General features: G+C 41.3%; 4 protein-coding genes, 1 long non-coding RNA gene and 7 other non-coding genes across 12 annotated transcripts; 8 read left to right on the forward strand and 4 right to left on the reverse strand.

Moving 5' to 3' along the window:
* The first annotated feature begins 280 nt into the window (after positions 1-280).
* Trnar-ccu (transfer RNA arginine (anticodon CCU)) lies at positions 281-353 on the forward strand. Its single transcript has one exon. It is a non-coding gene; the product is annotated as a tRNA-Arg (tRNA).
* Positions 354-679: 326 nt separating this feature from the next.
* On the reverse strand, positions 680-1,668 carry LOC130686098 (cuticle protein-like). The gene is made up of 3 exons (XM_057509392.2): positions 1,663-1,668; positions 1,462-1,587; positions 680-1,392 (listed from the first exon to the last, which is right to left on the reverse strand). Exons 1-3 carry the CDS (start codon positions 1,666-1,668, stop codon positions 709-711), a joined length of 816 nt encoding a protein of 271 aa, XP_057365375.1. The 3' UTR covers positions 680-708.
* A 766-nt stretch (positions 1,669-2,434) lies between these two features.
* On the forward strand, positions 2,435-2,507 carry Trnar-ccu (transfer RNA arginine (anticodon CCU)). Its single transcript has one exon. It is a non-coding gene; the product is annotated as a tRNA-Arg (tRNA).
* A 155-nt stretch (positions 2,508-2,662) lies between these two features.
* Trnai-uau (transfer RNA isoleucine (anticodon UAU)) lies at positions 2,663-2,782 on the forward strand. Its single transcript has 2 exons — positions 2,663-2,700; positions 2,747-2,782. It is a non-coding gene; the product is annotated as a tRNA-Ile (tRNA).
* Positions 2,783-3,198: 416 nt separating this feature from the next.
* LOC130686167 (cuticle protein-like) lies at positions 3,199-4,216 on the reverse strand. Its single transcript, XM_057509459.2, has 3 exons — positions 4,185-4,216; positions 3,979-4,110; positions 3,199-3,909 (listed from the first exon to the last, which is right to left on the reverse strand). Exons 1-3 carry the CDS (start codon positions 4,188-4,190, stop codon positions 3,199-3,201), a joined length of 849 nt encoding a protein of 282 aa, XP_057365442.1. The 5' UTR covers positions 4,191-4,216.
* A 636-nt stretch (positions 4,217-4,852) lies between these two features.
* Trnai-uau (transfer RNA isoleucine (anticodon UAU)) lies at positions 4,853-4,972 on the forward strand. Its single transcript has 2 exons — positions 4,853-4,890; positions 4,937-4,972. It is a non-coding gene; the product is annotated as a tRNA-Ile (tRNA).
* A 572-nt stretch (positions 4,973-5,544) lies between these two features.
* Positions 5,545-5,664, forward strand: Trnai-uau (transfer RNA isoleucine (anticodon UAU)). The gene is made up of 2 exons: positions 5,545-5,582; positions 5,629-5,664. It is a non-coding gene; the product is annotated as a tRNA-Ile (tRNA).
* Positions 5,665-6,132: 468 nt separating this feature from the next.
* On the forward strand, positions 6,133-6,724 carry LOC130686168 (uncharacterized). Its single transcript, XR_009422106.1, has 3 exons — positions 6,133-6,228; positions 6,301-6,457; positions 6,517-6,724. It is a non-coding gene; the product is annotated as an uncharacterized LOC130686168 (long non-coding RNA).
* An 810-nt stretch (positions 6,725-7,534) lies between these two features.
* Trnai-uau (transfer RNA isoleucine (anticodon UAU)) lies at positions 7,535-7,654 on the forward strand. Its single transcript has 2 exons — positions 7,535-7,572; positions 7,619-7,654. It is a non-coding gene; the product is annotated as a tRNA-Ile (tRNA).
* Positions 7,655-7,933: 279 nt separating this feature from the next.
* Trnar-ccu (transfer RNA arginine (anticodon CCU)) lies at positions 7,934-8,006 on the forward strand. The gene has a single exon. It is a non-coding gene; the product is annotated as a tRNA-Arg (tRNA).
* Positions 8,007-8,208: 202 nt separating this feature from the next.
* LOC130686169 (calcium-activated chloride channel regulator 1-like) lies at positions 8,209-11,948 on the reverse strand. The gene is made up of 13 exons (XM_057509461.2): positions 11,766-11,948; positions 11,399-11,705; positions 11,161-11,338; positions 10,991-11,099; positions 10,806-10,918; positions 10,611-10,725; positions 10,329-10,550; positions 9,994-10,269; positions 9,654-9,914; positions 9,289-9,583; positions 9,097-9,216; positions 8,774-9,022; positions 8,209-8,684 (listed from the first exon to the last, which is right to left on the reverse strand). Exons 1-13 carry the CDS (start codon positions 11,946-11,948, stop codon positions 8,209-8,211), a joined length of 2,904 nt encoding a protein of 967 aa, XP_057365444.2.
* A 1,966-nt stretch (positions 11,949-13,914) lies between these two features.
* LOC130686075 (cytochrome P450 4c3-like) lies at positions 13,915-16,471 on the reverse strand. Its single transcript, XM_057509368.2, has 12 exons — positions 16,192-16,471; positions 16,021-16,130; positions 15,861-15,951; positions 15,598-15,792; positions 15,463-15,529; positions 15,273-15,399; positions 15,042-15,159; positions 14,877-14,980; positions 14,752-14,820; positions 14,516-14,684; positions 14,274-14,453; positions 13,915-14,216 (listed from the first exon to the last, which is right to left on the reverse strand). Exons 1-12 carry the CDS (start codon positions 16,373-16,375, stop codon positions 14,050-14,052), a joined length of 1,581 nt encoding a protein of 526 aa, XP_057365351.1. The 5' UTR covers positions 16,376-16,471; the 3' UTR covers positions 13,915-14,049.
* Between the last annotated feature and the right edge of the window lie 735 nt (positions 16,472-17,206).

Below are 17,206 nucleotides of genomic sequence, written 5' to 3' on the forward strand. Positions count from 1 at the left end.
CATAAATTAACTGAAGAAAGGAAAAGTGTTTGTGTTTGACCTGCTCTTTGATCTTTGCAACGGTCAAATGAAATGGGTTTCAACATCAGGACTTTCCCCATAGCGTTCTATGTAACGGACTTTCCAACAAATGTAGTCCCCATTTGAAAAATGTAAGGCGATTTCTGATTTGTTAATTATACAAATAGTATTGTATTAACTTTTCCCTTTCTATGTTGATTTCGCTTTCCATTTATCGTAGGAAAAAGGAACGAATTTCTGGCCCGTTTTCTCTATGTGTGCCTCTGTGGCCTAATGGATAAGGCACCGGCCTCCTAAGCCGGGGATTGCGGGTTCGAGTCCCGCCAGAGGTATTAATGATTAGAAAATGAATAATTGTACTACGAACGCGCTAAGGAAAAGGAGATTGAAATATTCTGTGCTCGTAAATGACGGACGAGAAACCGTCTGTGTTGCATTTTGGTGCTAAGTGTCCAACTCCGTACGTTTCCACAAACACATTCAATTTATTTTTCGTAAGAAGCTCATTTAACTTCATGTTTTCATTCAAATTGATAGGTGTCATTTAGGATTTATTATTCATCCTTCTTTGCAGCCATATAACAATGTAAGACTATAAAGTTGTTTTGCTTCATATAGTTTATTCAAATGTATATATATATTTAATTTGTCATCTTTTTTACATCACTATTTCAGAATTTGTTGGACTTAGTAATCGCGGGCAACGTTAGCGGAAGTCCCGTAGACTTGGCCGGCTCCGAAGGCGGTGCTTGACGTAGCGGGGCCGGCAGGAGCCGTGATAACTGGAGAAGTGATAACGGTAGAGGAGGAACCTGCGGCGGAGTAGGTGCGAGAAGTGCCAGCAGGAGCCGTGACATCACCGGAAATGATTACGGGAGAAGTAAAAACTGGTGCGGAGTAAGTACGAGAAGCTGCAGCAGGACCGCCGACTGAAGACGAGGTGAATACGGTAGATGAGGACGCAGGAGAAGTGAAGACCGGTGCGGAATAAGTTCGCGAGTCAGCAACCGGAGCGGTAACAGATGAAGTGGTTAAAACGCGAGCAGGAGCAACAGGACCGGTAACAACTGGTGCGGAGTAAGTACGAGATGATGCAGCGGGAGCAGTGACAGCTTGAGAGGTGAATACAGGTGCGGAGTAAGCCTGAGCGGAGTAGGCGGATGGAGCGGGGTACTTGGCTTCGCCTTCGTACTTGACATCAGCAGTGTATCCGTAGCTGTCCGCTTTGTAGGTGACGATTTGAACACGACCATCGGGGAGGAGGACGCGGTAAGAACCGGTCGTCACCTTGCCGTCGCTGCTCTCAGAGTGGGCGTAGTCGTTGCCGTAACCATCGTAGACGGCCCAGTTGAAAGAGTACGGCTGAGCGGGCTATGGAAGAGGCAATTTTTCATTTAGAAACTGCTCTGAATTGATAAAAGAAAAGCGAATGGGACTTACGTATTCCTTGACCTCGTACGTTGAAGGTGAATACGATGGCCTATAGTAAGATGGAACTGGATAACTTGAGCCGGGATAGTCGGAATTGGCTGCGGCGACAGCGATCAAGGCGACGAGTACGACGAACTTGAAATAGATAAAGGTATTTGATTAGAATCAAACAATAATTTTCAACCGTTTGAATTGCATAGGTGATTTTACCTGCATGTTGGGAAGTTGTTAAAGTGATTGAGACAATTGGCAAACTGATGTCCTTTCTGCTATTCGCTCGCCCTTAAATACCGTGAAGCGATGACTTTCTTGTACTTCATCCGTCCTGCTTTTTCCAGTGTTCAAATAAGGGAAATATTTTATTGTGAAAAAAAAAACAGAGAAAGGAAAAGTGCTTGTGTCGCAACTCGCGTTTGTACCTCGCCACGGTCAACTGGAAAGTTCCCAATATCCAGGGCTTTCCCCGGTGTGTTCTACGTAGCGGACTTAACAGTAAATGTTGTTCACCTGTTGAAATGCAATCCAATCACCGACTCGTTGACAAAATCCGTCCAGATACGGTGACATTCATTTGCTGGAGGCATCACTTTCAACGAATTTCAAGTTTCGTGAATTAGAACGTGATGATTGTTCCGCAAAAAGTGCACCACCTGAACCGGATTTCAGTAATAGGTTGGTCACCTGTATTTGCACCTCTCTCCAAAGTGCCTTGATTTGCAAAGGTGTTGAAATGGGGCTGCTAGTTTAACAGCCAAACGAAAGCGATCAATCATCTGAGGTACCACATAATCAAAGAATATGTACGACCAATTGCCCTTGAAAACTATGTTCTTTAGTAATTCATTGATCATCAAGTTTAGATCTACTAACATATTTATTGCGAACAGCCTTCTAATACGATCTTGTATTATTCCTTTTAACAGGTGTTTAGGAATTCTCCAAGGGAAAAACAATGTTTTTCACGCTAATAGTCAATTTATGTGCCTTTGTGGCCTAATGGATAAGGCACCGGCCTCCTAAGCCGGGGATTGCGGGTTCGAGTCCCGCCAAAGGTATTCACGAGGTACTTTTAGCCGTGCTTAATATAATTACGTCGATAGGGAACGTATTGCGCATAGTTACCAAGTAATCATACAGCATTGTTTCCTAATCGTTTATTTAAGAAAATTACCTGTTATTTAACTAATGAAGAATGAATATATGTTTAACATCTCCAGTAGCGCAGTTGGTTACCGCATGGTACTTATAGAACAGTAACTTATCGTGCTAATTAAAGGTGAAATGATTGTAAGTCATGCCGAGGTCGCGAGTTCGATCCTCGCCTGGAGAACATATTGGAGCTGTTGCTCAGCTTCTTTTTCAAAACAGATTGATTGACTTCTGGATTTGTTGGACCAAGTATATAAGACATTGGCCTTTTAACCCAAATATCGCCAGTTGAAGTATTGAACATTAAAATGGCCTAAAGGAGAAGGTATCGAACTCCTAAGCTGGGGGTTGCTAGTTCAAGCACCAGTAGAGATGACGAGATGTCCAGAGGTATGTAATTGTTTAGCATTGATGTTGAAAGATAGTTTTATATTGTCTTAGTCACATGACACATTTTCTTTGTTGCAGCTTTATAATGAATTAGAACGCAGGAGCTTTGCTTTCATATATTTTATTTTTGATATATATTCTTTATTTGACATTTAATTTGACATTTCTTTGATGTATATAGATTTATATTTTCAAAATGTATGGCACTTAGTAATCGCGAGCAACGTTACCGGAAGTCACGTAGACGGATCCAGTGCCCGGAGCAGTGACGGTCTGGGAAACACGGCCAAAAGCGGAATCGTCAGATGTAAAAACTGGTGCGGAGTAAGTGCGGGAAACTGCGGCAGGACCACCGACCGAAGACGTGGTGAATACAGTAGATGAGGACGCAGGAGAAGTGAAGACCGGTGAGGAATAAGTGCGGGAGGAAGCGACTGGAGCCGTGACTGATGAAGAGGTGAGAACAGGGCCGGAATAAGTACGAGAGTTGGCTCCCGAAGTGCGGCCAGCAGAAGAAACGAAGACCGGTGCGGAATACGTGCGTGAGTTAATTCCCGGAGCGGTAACAGATGAAGTGGTTAAAACGCGAGCAGGAGCAACAGGACCGGTAACAACTGGTGCGGAGTAAGTACGAGATGATAAAGCTGGGGCAGTGACAACTTGAGAGGTGAATACAGGTGCGGAGTAAGCCTGTGCGGTGTAGGGGGCTGGAGCGGGGTACTTGGCTTCGCCTTCGTACTTGACATCAGCATTGTATCCGTAGTCATCAGCTTTGTAGGTTACAATTTGAACACGGCCATCGGGAAGGAGGACGCGGTAGGTGCCGGTGGTTACTTTGCTGTCGCTGCTCTCGTAGTGAGAGTAGTCGTTGCCGTAACCATCGTAGACGGCCCAGTTGAAGGAGTAAGGCTGAGCGGGCTATTAAATAAGCAATTGTTCATTTAGAAACTGATTTGAATGGGTAGAAGAGCAGCCAATCGAACTTACGTATTCTTTGACCACGTATGTTGAAGGTGAATAAGACCGAACATTGGAAGCGGAATTTGAATTTGAAGAAGTTTGGCCAAGGTAGTCGGAGTTGGCTGCAGCGACAGCGATCAAAGCGGCGAGTACGACGAACTTTAAAATTTAAAAGTGATTTATTAGAACTAAATCGTAATTTCCAAACCGATTAGTTGCACAGGTGATTTTACCTGCATGTTGAGAAGTTGATAGAGCGATTGAGACAGTTGGCTAACTGATGTATTTTCTGCTTTTTTGCTGGCGTTTATATACCGCAAATCAACACCCTTTGCTTTTCTTTTTTCATGTGCCTTTTACCAACTTCTAATAAGGTACGTATCCGATTGTTCATAAATTAACTGAAGAAAGGAAAAGTGTTTGTGTTTGACCTGCTGTTTCATCTTTGCAACGGTCAAAGGAAAAGGGCCGTCAAACATCTGGGCTTTCCCCACAGCGTTCTACAAAACGGACTTTCCAACAAACGCAGTCCACATTTGAAAATGTAAGGTAATTTCTGAATAGTTTAATTACCCAATGTCTTTGATATTGACTTTTCCCTTTCTATGTTTTTTTCACTTTTTGTTCCAGTTGTCGTAGGAAAAACGAACGAATTTTAGGCCAGTTCTATCCAACAGTGCCTTTCTGGCCCAAAGGATAAGGCATCGGCCTCCTAAGCCGGGGATTGCGGGTTCGAGTCCCGCCAGAGGTATTCACGAAGTTGTTTATACTGTTGGTTGATAGATCATCAAAGCTAGTTTATTGGAAGGGAGAAGAGATTCATCTGTTAATCAATTTCTCGTAGTTTTATCATTGTGTCTGTTAATTACTTTGTTATCCATTGATCAAATAGGTGCATGTATCTCCAGTGGCGCAGTTGGTTAGCGCATGGTACTTATACGATAGTAACTTATAGTGCTGATTAACATTGTGTTGATTGTAAGCAATGCCGAGGTCGCGAGTTCGAGCCTCGCCTGGAGAATGTTTTGGAACTTCTGCTCATCTTCTATTTCAACATGCATAGTCGGACATCTGACTTTGTTGAGCTAAACATCTAGAAAAATGAACGGAGTGTACCGTGTAATTACAGGTAAGCAATTGCCATCTAACATAATGCAATATGGCCAATCTTTATACGTTAACTGAATTTATGTTAAAGCTTCTTAGAGATGCGCCACGTCCCACAAACTCTTCTGCATTGCCTTGTGTGTCGTGACCCGTCTTCGAACTGTTTCAAGCAACCCAATCAACCCTCAAAATGAAAGGTAAGCGGCATTTTAACATTTCAAAAGTGACCTGCAATCTTTTAAAATTTGGACAAATATGCAATTGATTGCATTGTCCAACAACCTGAACGTTCAATATTTTGGGGGCCTTCAGGTCAGTGATACTTCAGCACCGGTTCTGGTCCCGCACGAGTTTTACGGTCAAGAAACGATAGTTGTTGACATGAAAATTAGCATATTATTCATAAGTTGATGAAGCGAGTTGTCGAATGGCAAAAAGAAACCGGGACCTGTTTTATCTCTAAAGGGAACACGTTAGAGTTTAACGTCTCCAGTGGCGCAGTCGGTTAGCGCATGGTACTTATATGACAGTGTCTCGTTGTGCTTGTTTGATTGCACGATAATTAAGGCAATGCCGAGGTCGCGAGTTCGACCCTCGCCTGGAGAAAGCCAGTTTTGTTTCTTACCTGTCCCACTCATACCTGTTCATGGAGGTTAGAGAAAGATCCTGGAAAGTCTGAGCTATTACGTGGCTGAAGTTGCCCAACAAAGGACGTATTCATTCCCGGTCGTAGAAAGCCAAAAATTAACATTTAAATTCAGATTTCTTGCTTAGCCATGAGGTATATTTTAATTTGCAATAGGATATCAAAGTTAATTGAATATTGGAATCAACAATCTTTCACAACAGCCGACAGATTTACATAATAGTTATTGATAGTTTTTCTTTCAATATCTGGCAAGGTAAGGTGTGCACTATCAACGAGCCCCACGCCATTGCGTAGACATTGTCCTGTAAAAAAGAAAACAAAACATTAACAGAGATGTTGCATACTACACAGCCTGCATCAATGGCTTTCGTATCTCAGTTCATTAAGAACAAAGTTGAAGATACAAAGGTGTAGATAAGCATCCTAACTGCCATTCTTTTGCACGCATTTTGCCTTGTGAGTGGAAGAAATCATGAAGTCCTTTCTCATTCTTTTCGCCGTCATTTGCTCCCGCAGCGCAGGTAAGCCTAAACCAAAGTGAAAAGCACATAATGATGTTGCCAGAAACTCTTTCTGAAATGAATTTTTTAAAGCGATTTGGAGCGAAAACGGCCGCATTATTGAAGGTGAACTAGCCACGGCTGGTCAGTTCCCTTACGTAGTTTCCATTACAGAAAACGATCGTCACATCTGTGGTGGATTTATCTACAGCAAACAATGGATTGTTACGGCAGCTTCTTGTGTTGAAGGGTAACATCAGTTAAAAATTTAATCAAAGCAGAAGAGATATTCGATAATTTTCTTTATAGAAAAAAAAGCAAGCAAATTGAAAGTTGTGGCCGGTCAAGTGAGTGCCGTCTCTCCTGATCCTTACGAACAAATACTGACCGTCTACACCATATTCTCTTATCCGGAATATAACAGCACCACCAGGCTGAACGATGTCGCTCTCCTTAAGGTCCATTCAAATTTCAACTTCATTTTTTTATTAAAACGCAATTCGTTCATGTTCTGCAGTTGACGACGGAGATTCAATTTGATTCTACAAACATCGATTTCATTCCGTACGGTGAAGAGCTAACCAACGATAAGATCGGGGTGTTCATGGGCTGGGGCGCAACGTTCGTACGTATGCTTTCCTAATTTTATCGGATAAACTTTTAAATATATCTTTCTGCATAACAAACGGTTCGTAAAACAGGAAGGAGGCTACGAGTCCGTGAATCTTCGATATGGATACTCCGCTATCTTCCCTCCGGCTACTGATGCAACATGCGGAGATTACTCTGGAGCACAATTTGATTTTAGGGTCCATGTTTTGCAATACCATCACATTAGCTGCACGTAAGATCAAAGCATTTAAATCGTATACTTTTTCTCCCTATAATGCTATGTATGTACGTTTTATCTATTATTCTCTCCGTATTTCCTGCCGGATCACCTTGTCAGTATGACGAAGGATCGCCTTTCGATCAAAACTATGTTGATCCTGCGAACTCATCCGTGGTGATCCCAACTGCCGTAGGCATCTTTTCCAAAGTGCCACGATGCGATCCCACTGCTAAAAGCGTCTATACCAGACTGTCTGTCTACTATTTTTGGTTCTTAAACACAGCCGGCCAACAGCCAATTCGACAATAGAGACAGCTCACCATTACAACTCAAGATGGGCACTGATATCAAATATTCAAGATTTGTTGTGTTTATCATTTATATACATACCGGCAAGCGGACATGAAAATGTATCATTGAAATCATTTGTTTGCCCAATAGAATATAGATTTTAAGCCTGGTGTCTCCTAGCTGTTGCCTGGTGCTCATCGTATGTCTCCAGTGGCGCAGTTGGTTAGCGCATGGTACTTATAAGACAGTATTTAATAAAGCTAATTGAAATGGCAATGTGTAGAAGTAATGCCGAGGTCGCGAGTTCGACCCTCGCCTGGAGAATTTTGAATTACAGAAGTTATTAAATTGCAATGTTTTACTTTTGTTTGGTGTCAAAGTGGGCGAGTAGTAAAGAAAATGGAACGCACCAAGCTTTTGTCCAATCCTTAACGCACTCAATCAGTTGCAACAGGTTTTAGAAATTGGGATGCTTCGCCGTGATTGGGTATGCTTAAGAATCTGTGGAAGAACATAACGAAGAATTTCTTGTTTTTCAACGTAACATTCGTAAAATTATTTTGCATTCTTTCCATTCGTTTTTATGATATGGATATCTTGTTAGCCTTTGTGGCCTAATGGATAAGGCACCGGCCTCCTAAGCCGGGGATTGCGGGTTCGAGTCCCGCCAGAGGTATATTTTTAACGAATACGTTAGTAATTGACTTAATGTTGAGATTGGAAGACGAACATTCTGAGACTGATCAAGAGCAATCAAATAATTCGCAAGTTTTGTATTTCTTTTCTAAATAAATTTTATATTTTGTTAGTTTATATTTTGTTGGTTGGGGTTACGTTGATGCGTCACTGTCGCCCCTAATAGTTGGCAATTCGACGTCTTAGATGGTCGGTGAGTTCCACTGTTGGATCGTTGGCGGAGGCGATTGGTATCTGGTAGTCGGCGCCATGTCCGCCCGTCTGGCCGTCCCGTTACCGAATGAAACCCATTGACGTCCTCTACGCCTGGCTTCTCTCTGTCTTCGTTTAGCTTCGTCTGGACAACAACAACGGATTAGGACGATAATTAGGATGATGACAAGGATTGCGATAGCGCCGCCGATCAAAGCCCACATGGCAGAATTTGAAATGCCTCCGGTTCGGAGTGCCGGACCGGCCATTGAAACGACGTTTGATGGGTCAGCCATGTTGTTTGAAGAATCTTTACCAACGATTCGATATTTGACGTATTCACCGTCCTGGAGATGAGGCACTTGGACAGTCAAATTAACTGATCCATCCGCGTTGGCGGGTTTATTGAATTCCGTGTAATTGGACTCCGCTGAACCGATGGACTGATACAACCTAAACCTCGTAACTAAACGACATAGAAACTTCAATTATAATCTGAGGGATTCTTTTAAAAAATAAGAAGGATACTGTGGATGTTGAAAAAAGAAAACGAACCAATTTTTCCGCTTCCGTAATTATCTTTTGGCGCAGTCCAGCCCAATTTGGCAATCCTGGATGACACGTCATAAGAGAGGATGGTGAGATCAGTGACGCGTTGAGGCCGTATCAGGTCGGAAGTGCTCGATAACAAAGCTGCCAATTGGAAACTGGGTCCGTATTCGTAACGATAGAATTGAAGGCCAGTTGCGATGGGATTCGACATTGGGATGACGCTGCCCGTCGTGGGCGGCCTGGTGTACGTTCCTGAATCACAAAACGGAGGTAAGCATTTGTCGATTGAAAACGTACTGTTTAAAACTTTGATTGTTATGTCAAACCGTTGTCTATGACAGCCAAACTGTTGACCCCGTAAGCCTTGTAGTAGACGGAATAGCTGTGTGACGTATAAGACGGAGTGGTCAGCCAGGCAGGGTAGATTCCATCTCCGGTTGTCATATCTAGTTGGGTTTAAAGGGGAAAGTTAGTAACTAGTTATACCACATTTAATTGCTTTTTAAAAATATGGATACCTGAAATGCCTTCGTCTAGTAATGGGAGTGTAGTAAAAAGATTCGATGTTACTCCATCAGTGACGTAAACATAGGCGGTGACGTTGACTCCGCGTACTGGTCTTCTATTTTGCGTCACCTGGGCGTAAAGGCCTACGGGCGCTTTGGTGTAATCTAATGGCTGGTTATCTAAGGCGGTGTTCCAAGTTCGCACCTGCACTTGAGACGAATCGGCTGCTTCAGCCCAAATGTCCAGTCGATGCACCAATTGCGGGGTCAATGTTTTATCGAATTTAATTTTATAACTCCACATTCCCTGTCAAAAGAAAGTAACTTCTGCTGATGAGTTTCAATGAAATTGTAAGCCCATATAATTTTTTCTTTACCGCAGGGAGTGTTGCCACAGGATATCGTCCAACTACAAATGAATAGAAATCTTCGCCCACAAATGTGTCATCTTCGGTAGTTTCATTCCGCACTGGATATCCGTCCGGTTGAAAAATACTAACGTAATCGACACTCAATTGTAGATCAGTGTTAAGACAATAGAGCGAAACTAGCAAATTGGATGCCGGGCTGTCCAAGTAGAAATATCCGGTTTTATTCGTATCGGATACACTCGTCTTGATAACGGTTTGCTCGAAAATCTAAATCGTTAAAGAAAAAATGCGAAACACAATTTTAAATGAATTAGAATGACAAGCAGTAAAGTATTAAATGGTTTACTTTGGCACGATAGCTTCTAGTCTTTCCGTAGATTGATTGCAATGTGTTCACGGTCCAGGTGTACGGATTCATCAGGTTGCTGTTGGCAACATTCGGGATGACGTGCATGCTACCGTAGCGGGCCAGCTGGGCCATTTCCACTTTGGCTGTCGATACGCCGAAATGGACAAGATGGACAATCACTTTATTTTTATTGTAGGACGTGATCCAGTTGGTCATATCTGGTATAGTTTGTACTGCAGTTAGAATGATGACGTCCTGTCCGAAACTAGCTCTCTGTCGCACAATAAAATTGCGTAGGAATTGACTAGGATAATTTACGGACGGAAATATACCTTTTGTGCTCTTTCGAGGGCAATACCAAAGGCATTTGGACTGCCAGCGACATGTCCAACATTTCCTAGCTTCAATAACAGACTTTCTGCCGTCGCAGGATCCAAGTAAACGGGCGATTGCAATTCGACGACATTGGCACCATCATACATATCGATGGATAGCAAGACAGGATCCAATAGGAAGGCGATGAATTGCATAAGAGAATTCTTTGCTTGGTCAAACTGTTAATAATATCAATGTGAATAACTGTGCAATTAATTAGATTATTAAAATCAGTGTACCAATAGTTTGCTGCTGAAAGAGGCGATGTCGAGGATGATGTGATAGCCGCTGAAAGGATTCTGTATTACGTTGAATGTAATTTCAGCTGAGGCATTGGCGGGCGTGACTCCCGGACTGCATCTCATATGTTACCAAAGCGTAACTTAATACTCTTTTTGCTGTTTGTTTTTTATTGTATTTATGTGTATCTTTACGTGAAATCCAGGTGTTTGTAGATAACTTCTGACGCACTGAGACTGCCGCAATGGTAACTCAATTTACTTGGCACGCCATCATCGTGATTTTCCTTCGTGCAAAACTTCTCCATCTATTGGCGTGAATGGGAAACGTATTCAGTAGCAGCTTATTTTCAAACCCTTTATCGTGAAGAGTTTCTTACGTGATTCAGATCCGGGCGGTACATCAACGAAGACGTGATATCTGGATTGTAAACGTCAGGCTGGAACTCGCAGCTGGAATTTCCCGAATTGGTCGACTTGCATTCCTCACTGGTACAGATTTTTGTTTAATGATTGATCGTAAAGTTTTTATTGAGCGAACAATGTTTACTTATTCCATTCTCCCCTCGGCGTTTTGTCTCCGGTGCAAGTATTGGCACGCATGATTTTATCGGAATTTTCAGTCTGGAACATCATGTAGCCAGAGGGATGGCGCTCATCATCCGGTATTCCACCCTCATCGAAAACACCGTAACGATAATGGGCCCATTCACGAGCCATAATCCTCGCTGTATTACATTAATTTATTATTACGATGAAGCTGGTATGATTTTCAGGCAAATAATTACCTTTGGTCAGGTCAGTGAAGTTGGAGACGAATGTCGATGGAACGTTGATAGACAAGCCAGGTTCTTGACATCCTCCATATTGGAATGAATGAGGTTGGCTACCAAATACCGGATGATCTGGTGTGATTCGTATATCCGCACTGTGAGTCCTAGCCCAAGGCAACAATGTGATGTTGGTCATCGTCATCAACCTGGAACAAATCGGATCGCTCGCCCAAGAATTGGGCAAAATAATGGTGACATCACCAAAGTAAGCCGGACGTTCGAGACCTTGACCAAAGCTGATGGAAGTGCTCCGTATCACTTTCTGTTCAAAAGTGTACATTAAAAGTGTTTACTGAATTTCAGTTTGAAAAATGACGCCTACCTTGACGTTCTCCAAGTCTTGCTGGCAACTGGTGAACCTGGAATTCTCGTCGATGGCAACCACTACGTTTTGATAGCCCCTGGTAGTCAATGTGATGTGCGATGGTGACGTCAGGGGAGAGGTAATCAGAACGAAAAAAAATGGAACAAAGACGTACATGTTCTTCGTTCTTAGCCTGGCCATTTTTTTGGTCTAACTTTTCACTTGAAGGCAATTAAGCGGGTAATTGTTTTGCCTAAAGTATAACTTCACGATCCCACGAAGAACGAATTAACGTGTAATTCGGTTAGGAAATATTGCGAACATCAGTGAAATAAGCTACAGCAGAACTGCCGTTTCCTTTCCCATATTTCTTCATCAACGATACGATACGATACTGCCAATTTTCATGTTATCGTCATGACCACTCCTTTTCTGTATGTTTTCTTTGTCATCGTTGGGTAGCCATCATAATGGAAAGTGTTGATAAGCATCAAGACCGATAGACAACAATTTCACTGCACTGCACTAGTGTTGATGTCCAATACCTTATCAAACTAACGGCACTTGATCTGCGACGACAAACATTTCAATCATTATCTTTTGGAAGGCAGGGATTTTCCCGCAACTGTTGACGTAATTACAGATGATTGAAAGTCATTTTCGACGAACTATGCAATTAGAAAATGGTCCGAACGTTCGCTATTGCAGGGAAAGAGTACGAAGATGCTTGCTGATTTCTGCACATTCATGTTTAGAGACAATAAAAATGTAACGTGAAACTACAAGGTTATTGTGATGTTTAATTTCTTATCATTAAATAATTCTGAGCTTAGTACGAGAAGAAAAAGCTTTTCTAAATTCCAGCCCTCGAATTTATTGCTTTTGCATTTTTTTTTTCAGATGAGGGTTTACATTGAAAAATCAGTTACCTTGATCTTCCCCTCATAAATCAATTGCAAACAGCTTTGTTTATGTAATCCATTCTAACTGTGGCTTATTTACGTTACTATTCGCCAAGATGAGTGGAGTAGCTTACTACTATCTTCTGTCTAATGAATTCATTTCTAGCCAAGTGTCGGAAAAGGTAAGAAAAAAAGAAAACTTGGGAAGAGTAAGAAACAGCACCTGTGAAAAATGTGTAGAACAAAATGGCTGTCCTTGATCGAACCCTTCCCATTTTGCAACGTGTATTCGTAGGATGGAAAAGGTTGAATTCGTCAGTTGCCAACATTCTTTCGGTTGCTACTGATCTTCGAATTTTCGTCTTCGAATAGGCAAAAAATTTCTCGTGAGTAAAGTAATTTCATGGTTAATTGTGAAGGGCAGTGCCAACAAAGGGCGTATCAATGCTTGCATTCTAAAAAATAATTCTCGTTCGTTAGACAAAAAAGAAAGAAATGTCTTCTTGTCAATTATTCGCTATGCACATTGATAAATAAGCTATTTAGTGTTTGTGTCTACTCTTCTAGAACCCAAGAAACTCCATTGTTTGCTCAATGGATGAATCTGAACCTTACATTGTAAAATTGGTGTAGAAACCTTAGTCGCTGGAGCTTGTTGGATTGGCAAAGTTAATTTCAGTTGCAGTTTGTGTTGACATCCTACAGCAAGCAGAAGTACATGATATTCTTTCATGTAAGTTTACTTTTATCAAATGTTTCCAACAAATCATGCAGTTAATGTGTTGTGTTTTGCCATATCTTGTGTTACAGATGTTAGTTCCTGTGGATTTGGCAGGGCAATTCTTTTAATTCTTTCTAGTTGAAGATGTGTTCGAGCATTTGTATTGCCATTCATGCACAGCATTGGTCCATGCCACTAGTAGAAGTCAAGGTTTGTAGGCAGTCAGCTTAGATTTATGATACCAGAATGTTTACAGTGTTTTGACAAGTATTCTGATCAGTTCTTATAAGCCAAGTTGACAAGGGAGATGAAGGGAGTGGGGGTCGGGCATGCAATTTCTTGATTAGAGAAACCAACTTAAAGACATTTTCAAATTTGTGTCTATAGGTAACACTACCGGTTGGTGATTGTGATTACCAATCGCCGGCTCGCTTATAGTGCTGACTTAATTAGGATTTGATATCCTGTGCAGCAGCGGCTAGACCAATTACTGAGCGTTGAGAAGTTTACCGTTTTAGCACAAATTTACTTGGCTGAGTTCTAGTTCACTGGTATGACGTTTATTCATAAATTTCCCTTTACAGTATATATAAATTTAATATTTTGTCCCTGGCCATTCTACAGTAATCTGCTATAGCATTTACGTCATCTGAAATTTCGCTGGTATTAACGTTGTTTTTCAATTAGTTCTTTTCGAAACGATAAGTTTAATTGGATATTTTGGAGTTAGCGTAGTTTCTTGGAGAGCCGGAATTAGTGGTGCTGCGGGATTTGCCAAAGAAAAGCTGAATCGCCGGATCAGATGAGCAATGTTCACTTTCATTTGAAGCAAAGCGAATTTTTGACCTGAGCAAAGTGTTACGTTATCCTTAACACTTAAACAACATTGATAGTGAAACTTACCGATACAATTACGAGGTCCAGCACCAAAAGCGCTATAGGCAAATCGATGGCGGCCCGAGCTGTTCTCGGCAAAGAAACGTTCCGGTTTAAAGACTTCGGGATCAGGGAACACTTGTGGATTGTAATGCAAGCCGACTATGGACAGTCCAACCATGAGGCCCTTTGGTAAGTTGTAAACACCTTTTCAAATATTAAATATCGATTACTATCCTATACTTCTATTTTTGTATTCCAGATGTTACCTATTTTGGTATCTTCTGGCAGACAACGCAAGATAAAAGGCACGCTAGGATACATCCTTAAAGATTCTTTGACGCAACAGTCGAGGTACTTAAGATCAGCCACGTCTTGCACCGTACACGGACGATCCGAGTTTCCAAATACTGCGTTCAACTCTTCCGATAACAGTTTCTGCACGAGAAATATAGGATCAGGTTTAAAAAAAAGATGTTAATGTTTAACTTTGTAACAGGGTTACTTGGTGCTCAGGGTATCTTGACATGTTGTAAAGGAACCATGTCAAACCTAAAGCAGACGTATCGTGACCCTAAGAGGATGGATTGTTAAAGTCAGAATTTTTCCCAACAATCAAATGGTAAATACCGTAATCATTATTGAATTGACTTCATATCTTATTTCGTCTTTACTGAAATTATTGTTAATATCAGATTCCTTTAGGATAAGGTCAATGAAGCCTAATTTTTTTCCTGAAATATTTAGGAAATTATTATGCTTGTATCTTGCGACAGTTCCGATATTCTGAATTACTTGGCGTAACATTTTCCTCGTTACCAACTTCGCTGTTTGACGAACCAGATGTCGAGCTAGGTAAATGATTTTGGGCTTTTGCCTCTCTGTCTAGAAATTCTCGTCGCTTCTGAATTAACTTTTTAATTGGGAAAAGGAAAATTTACATTACCGGTTTGAAAGGATACTTCTCACCATCGCGTGGATGTAAATGTGTTAGAATTGACTTAATATTGTTGGGTTTATGTATACCATATTGCCGAAGTCATGGATGCCTCTTGCGAACCGTGCATTTTCCCGACCCATCGCTGTGAATTTGAAAAGCAAATCGCTTCTGAGCCAAGGTCGTGAGAAGCGGTATTGGATAATTCTTTTAAGTCTATTTCAATAAAAAATTATTGTATTTTTATGTAGGAAACAGCTTTACGTTAAATGAACTAACCCTTCACAATTATTCAACAAGGTCTGCATCGCTTCTTGTGGAAATGACTTGCACTCCAAGGTACTTCCTTTTAAAATTCGTTCGGATAATGACGTTAATGTAACCTTAATTTAAAAAATTTTAAATATAGATCACCACAAATTGCTCTGGTTGTGTATTCGTTCATCAATGGGTAGACGTCAAATTCTGCACCATTGTTGATCTGAATGGCTTTCTCAAAATCTCTGCCGCACTCGTAGCTTTTTTCGTTGAAAAAGTCCATGTAGGTGTTGAGAACCGGAACGTGAAAAGACGGGTTAAGGAGACGGCGAGATTTTTTCCAATGGTCGTCTATGCAAAAATGGAATGAGGGCAACTCCAATCCAACAGGATTTCATTTGTCGACGTGTCTGAGTTACCTGGTGCCACTGGCAAACTGTTTCCAGCGACTATGGTTAAGGCTTCGTAACTATTTCCTTTTGAAATATGTTTCCAACTTCTAAAAATTGGCTTTTCAAATGAAGGGCTCGATCGTTAGCATGCACAGTTGTTGCAAGAGATATGTTGTGCCTGATTTACCTCCATTAACTCAGGTGAAGCGATGACGACCAATGGACGGACAGTGAACCAGACGCGATAGATGCCACCATACTTACGTACCCAAGTGAAGGCCGATTTCTTCAGCAGCTCTGGTATTGAAAGGTGTTGTGAATTTTCGTATTAACTGAAAGAAATTGTGATGTTCCTTACCGTCATGGGGAACGTTCAGGTCCAACGCATTACCCAGCAGAGGCAAAGCGACTGGGCCAGGCAGGGCGTTGACAAGACGTACAAAGCGGGATCGACTCCAAATCCAGTAAAAAACAGTTACTAAGAAGGCTAGTAACGATCCTAAGAACGGCGGGTTCCATCCAATCCAAAGAAGATTATTCATATCTATTTTCAATAGCAAACCTCACAAAGAAAAACAATTAATGGTTTGGCACTAAACATTGACCACTCTTCTCAACGAAAGGGGATTAACTAGTGCGTTCTGTTCGAATTTGTTATGCAAAGGAAGGAAAGCAACTCGATTTCTATTTGAAATTACTACGCACGAAGTATAATTGGAATGGTTAGATGGAAAGGGCAGTTTAGATATTCTACCTTTTCTGGCAGTGATGTGGGTTTTGCTTTGGGTCACAGCTTTCTAAACGTTACTTGATTTGTCATATATAGAACTTTAAACCAACCGGCTTTCGAAATACCATTGAATCGTTATTTACTATTTTTCCGTGCCACTAGATGGCATTTAACAGTTGGCATGGGAACTAGATGGCGTGTCCTCTATGTAAGCTAGATGAAGCGTTGTGGAAGCACGATGGAATAGAAAATCGTGGTTGGAGTTTAATTATTTCAAAGGAAAGTGGGGAAGGGATGTTAAAGATTAAGTTGAATTTTTTGTTGAAAAACAGTTTTATTAATAGTTGTCGAATGATTGGTCTGTTCTGGCTTTATACGCATAAACTTGACGTGTCAGATGACTGAAGCGTGAAGTGTACGGTATGTTTTTGTAAAACATTAACTTAACTTATTTTAAATTTTTTTGTTAACATATTTTTTTTTTCACAGGTAGGACAAGGTATCATCAATTTTCAGCGAAACTTCAATTCAACATACCGTTTCTTATGAGTGTTACTTATTCTTTATTGTTTGTTTTTTACATGGTGGATACCAGTACCCATATAGGTGCTGTGCAAGCTAGCAGTAATTGCTAACCAGTTGA

Source organism: Daphnia carinata, chromosome 2, assembly GCF_022539665.2.
Source record: "Daphnia carinata strain CSIRO-1 chromosome 2, CSIRO_AGI_Dcar_HiC_V3, whole genome shotgun sequence".
Classification (NCBI taxonomy): domain Eukaryota; kingdom Metazoa; phylum Arthropoda; class Branchiopoda; order Diplostraca; family Daphniidae; genus Daphnia; species Daphnia carinata.

Excerpts from the sequence above, each read along its gene's own strand:
- LOC130686075 (XM_057509368.2), bottom strand. The coding sequence starts at position 16,375 with ATGAATAATCTTCTTTGGATTGGATGGAACCCGCCGTTCTTAGGATCG. Across the intron at positions 15,793-15,860 it reads CAGTTTGCCAGTGGCACCAG|ACGACCATTGGAAAAAATCT; the intron begins GTAACTCAGACA and ends ATTTTTGCATAG. Across the intron at positions 14,685-14,751 it reads CAAGATACCCTGAGCACCAA|AAACTGTTATCGGAAGAGTT; the intron begins GTAACCCTGTTA and ends TTTCTCGTGCAG.
- LOC130686169 (XM_057509461.2), bottom strand. The coding sequence starts at position 11,948 with ATGGCCAGGCTAAGAACGAAGAACATGTACGTCTTTGTTCCATTTTTT. Across the intron at positions 11,339-11,398 it reads CTTCACTGACCTGACCAAAG|CGAGGATTATGGCTCGTGAA; the intron begins GTAATTATTTGC and ends AATGTAATACAG. Across the intron at positions 8,685-8,773 it reads TTACGGAAGCGGAAAAATTG|TTACGAGGTTTAGGTTGTAT; the intron begins GTTCGTTTTCTT and ends TATGTCGTTTAG.
- LOC130686167 (XM_057509459.2), bottom strand. Across the intron at positions 3,910-3,978 it reads CATACGTGGTCAAAGAATAC|CCCGCTCAGCCTTACTCCTT; the intron begins GTAAGTTCGATT and ends CTTATTTAATAG.
- LOC130686098 (XM_057509392.2), bottom strand. Across the intron at positions 1,393-1,461 it reads CGTACGAGGTCAAGGAATAC|CCCGCTCAGCCGTACTCTTT; the intron begins GTAAGTCCCATT and ends CCTCTTCCATAG.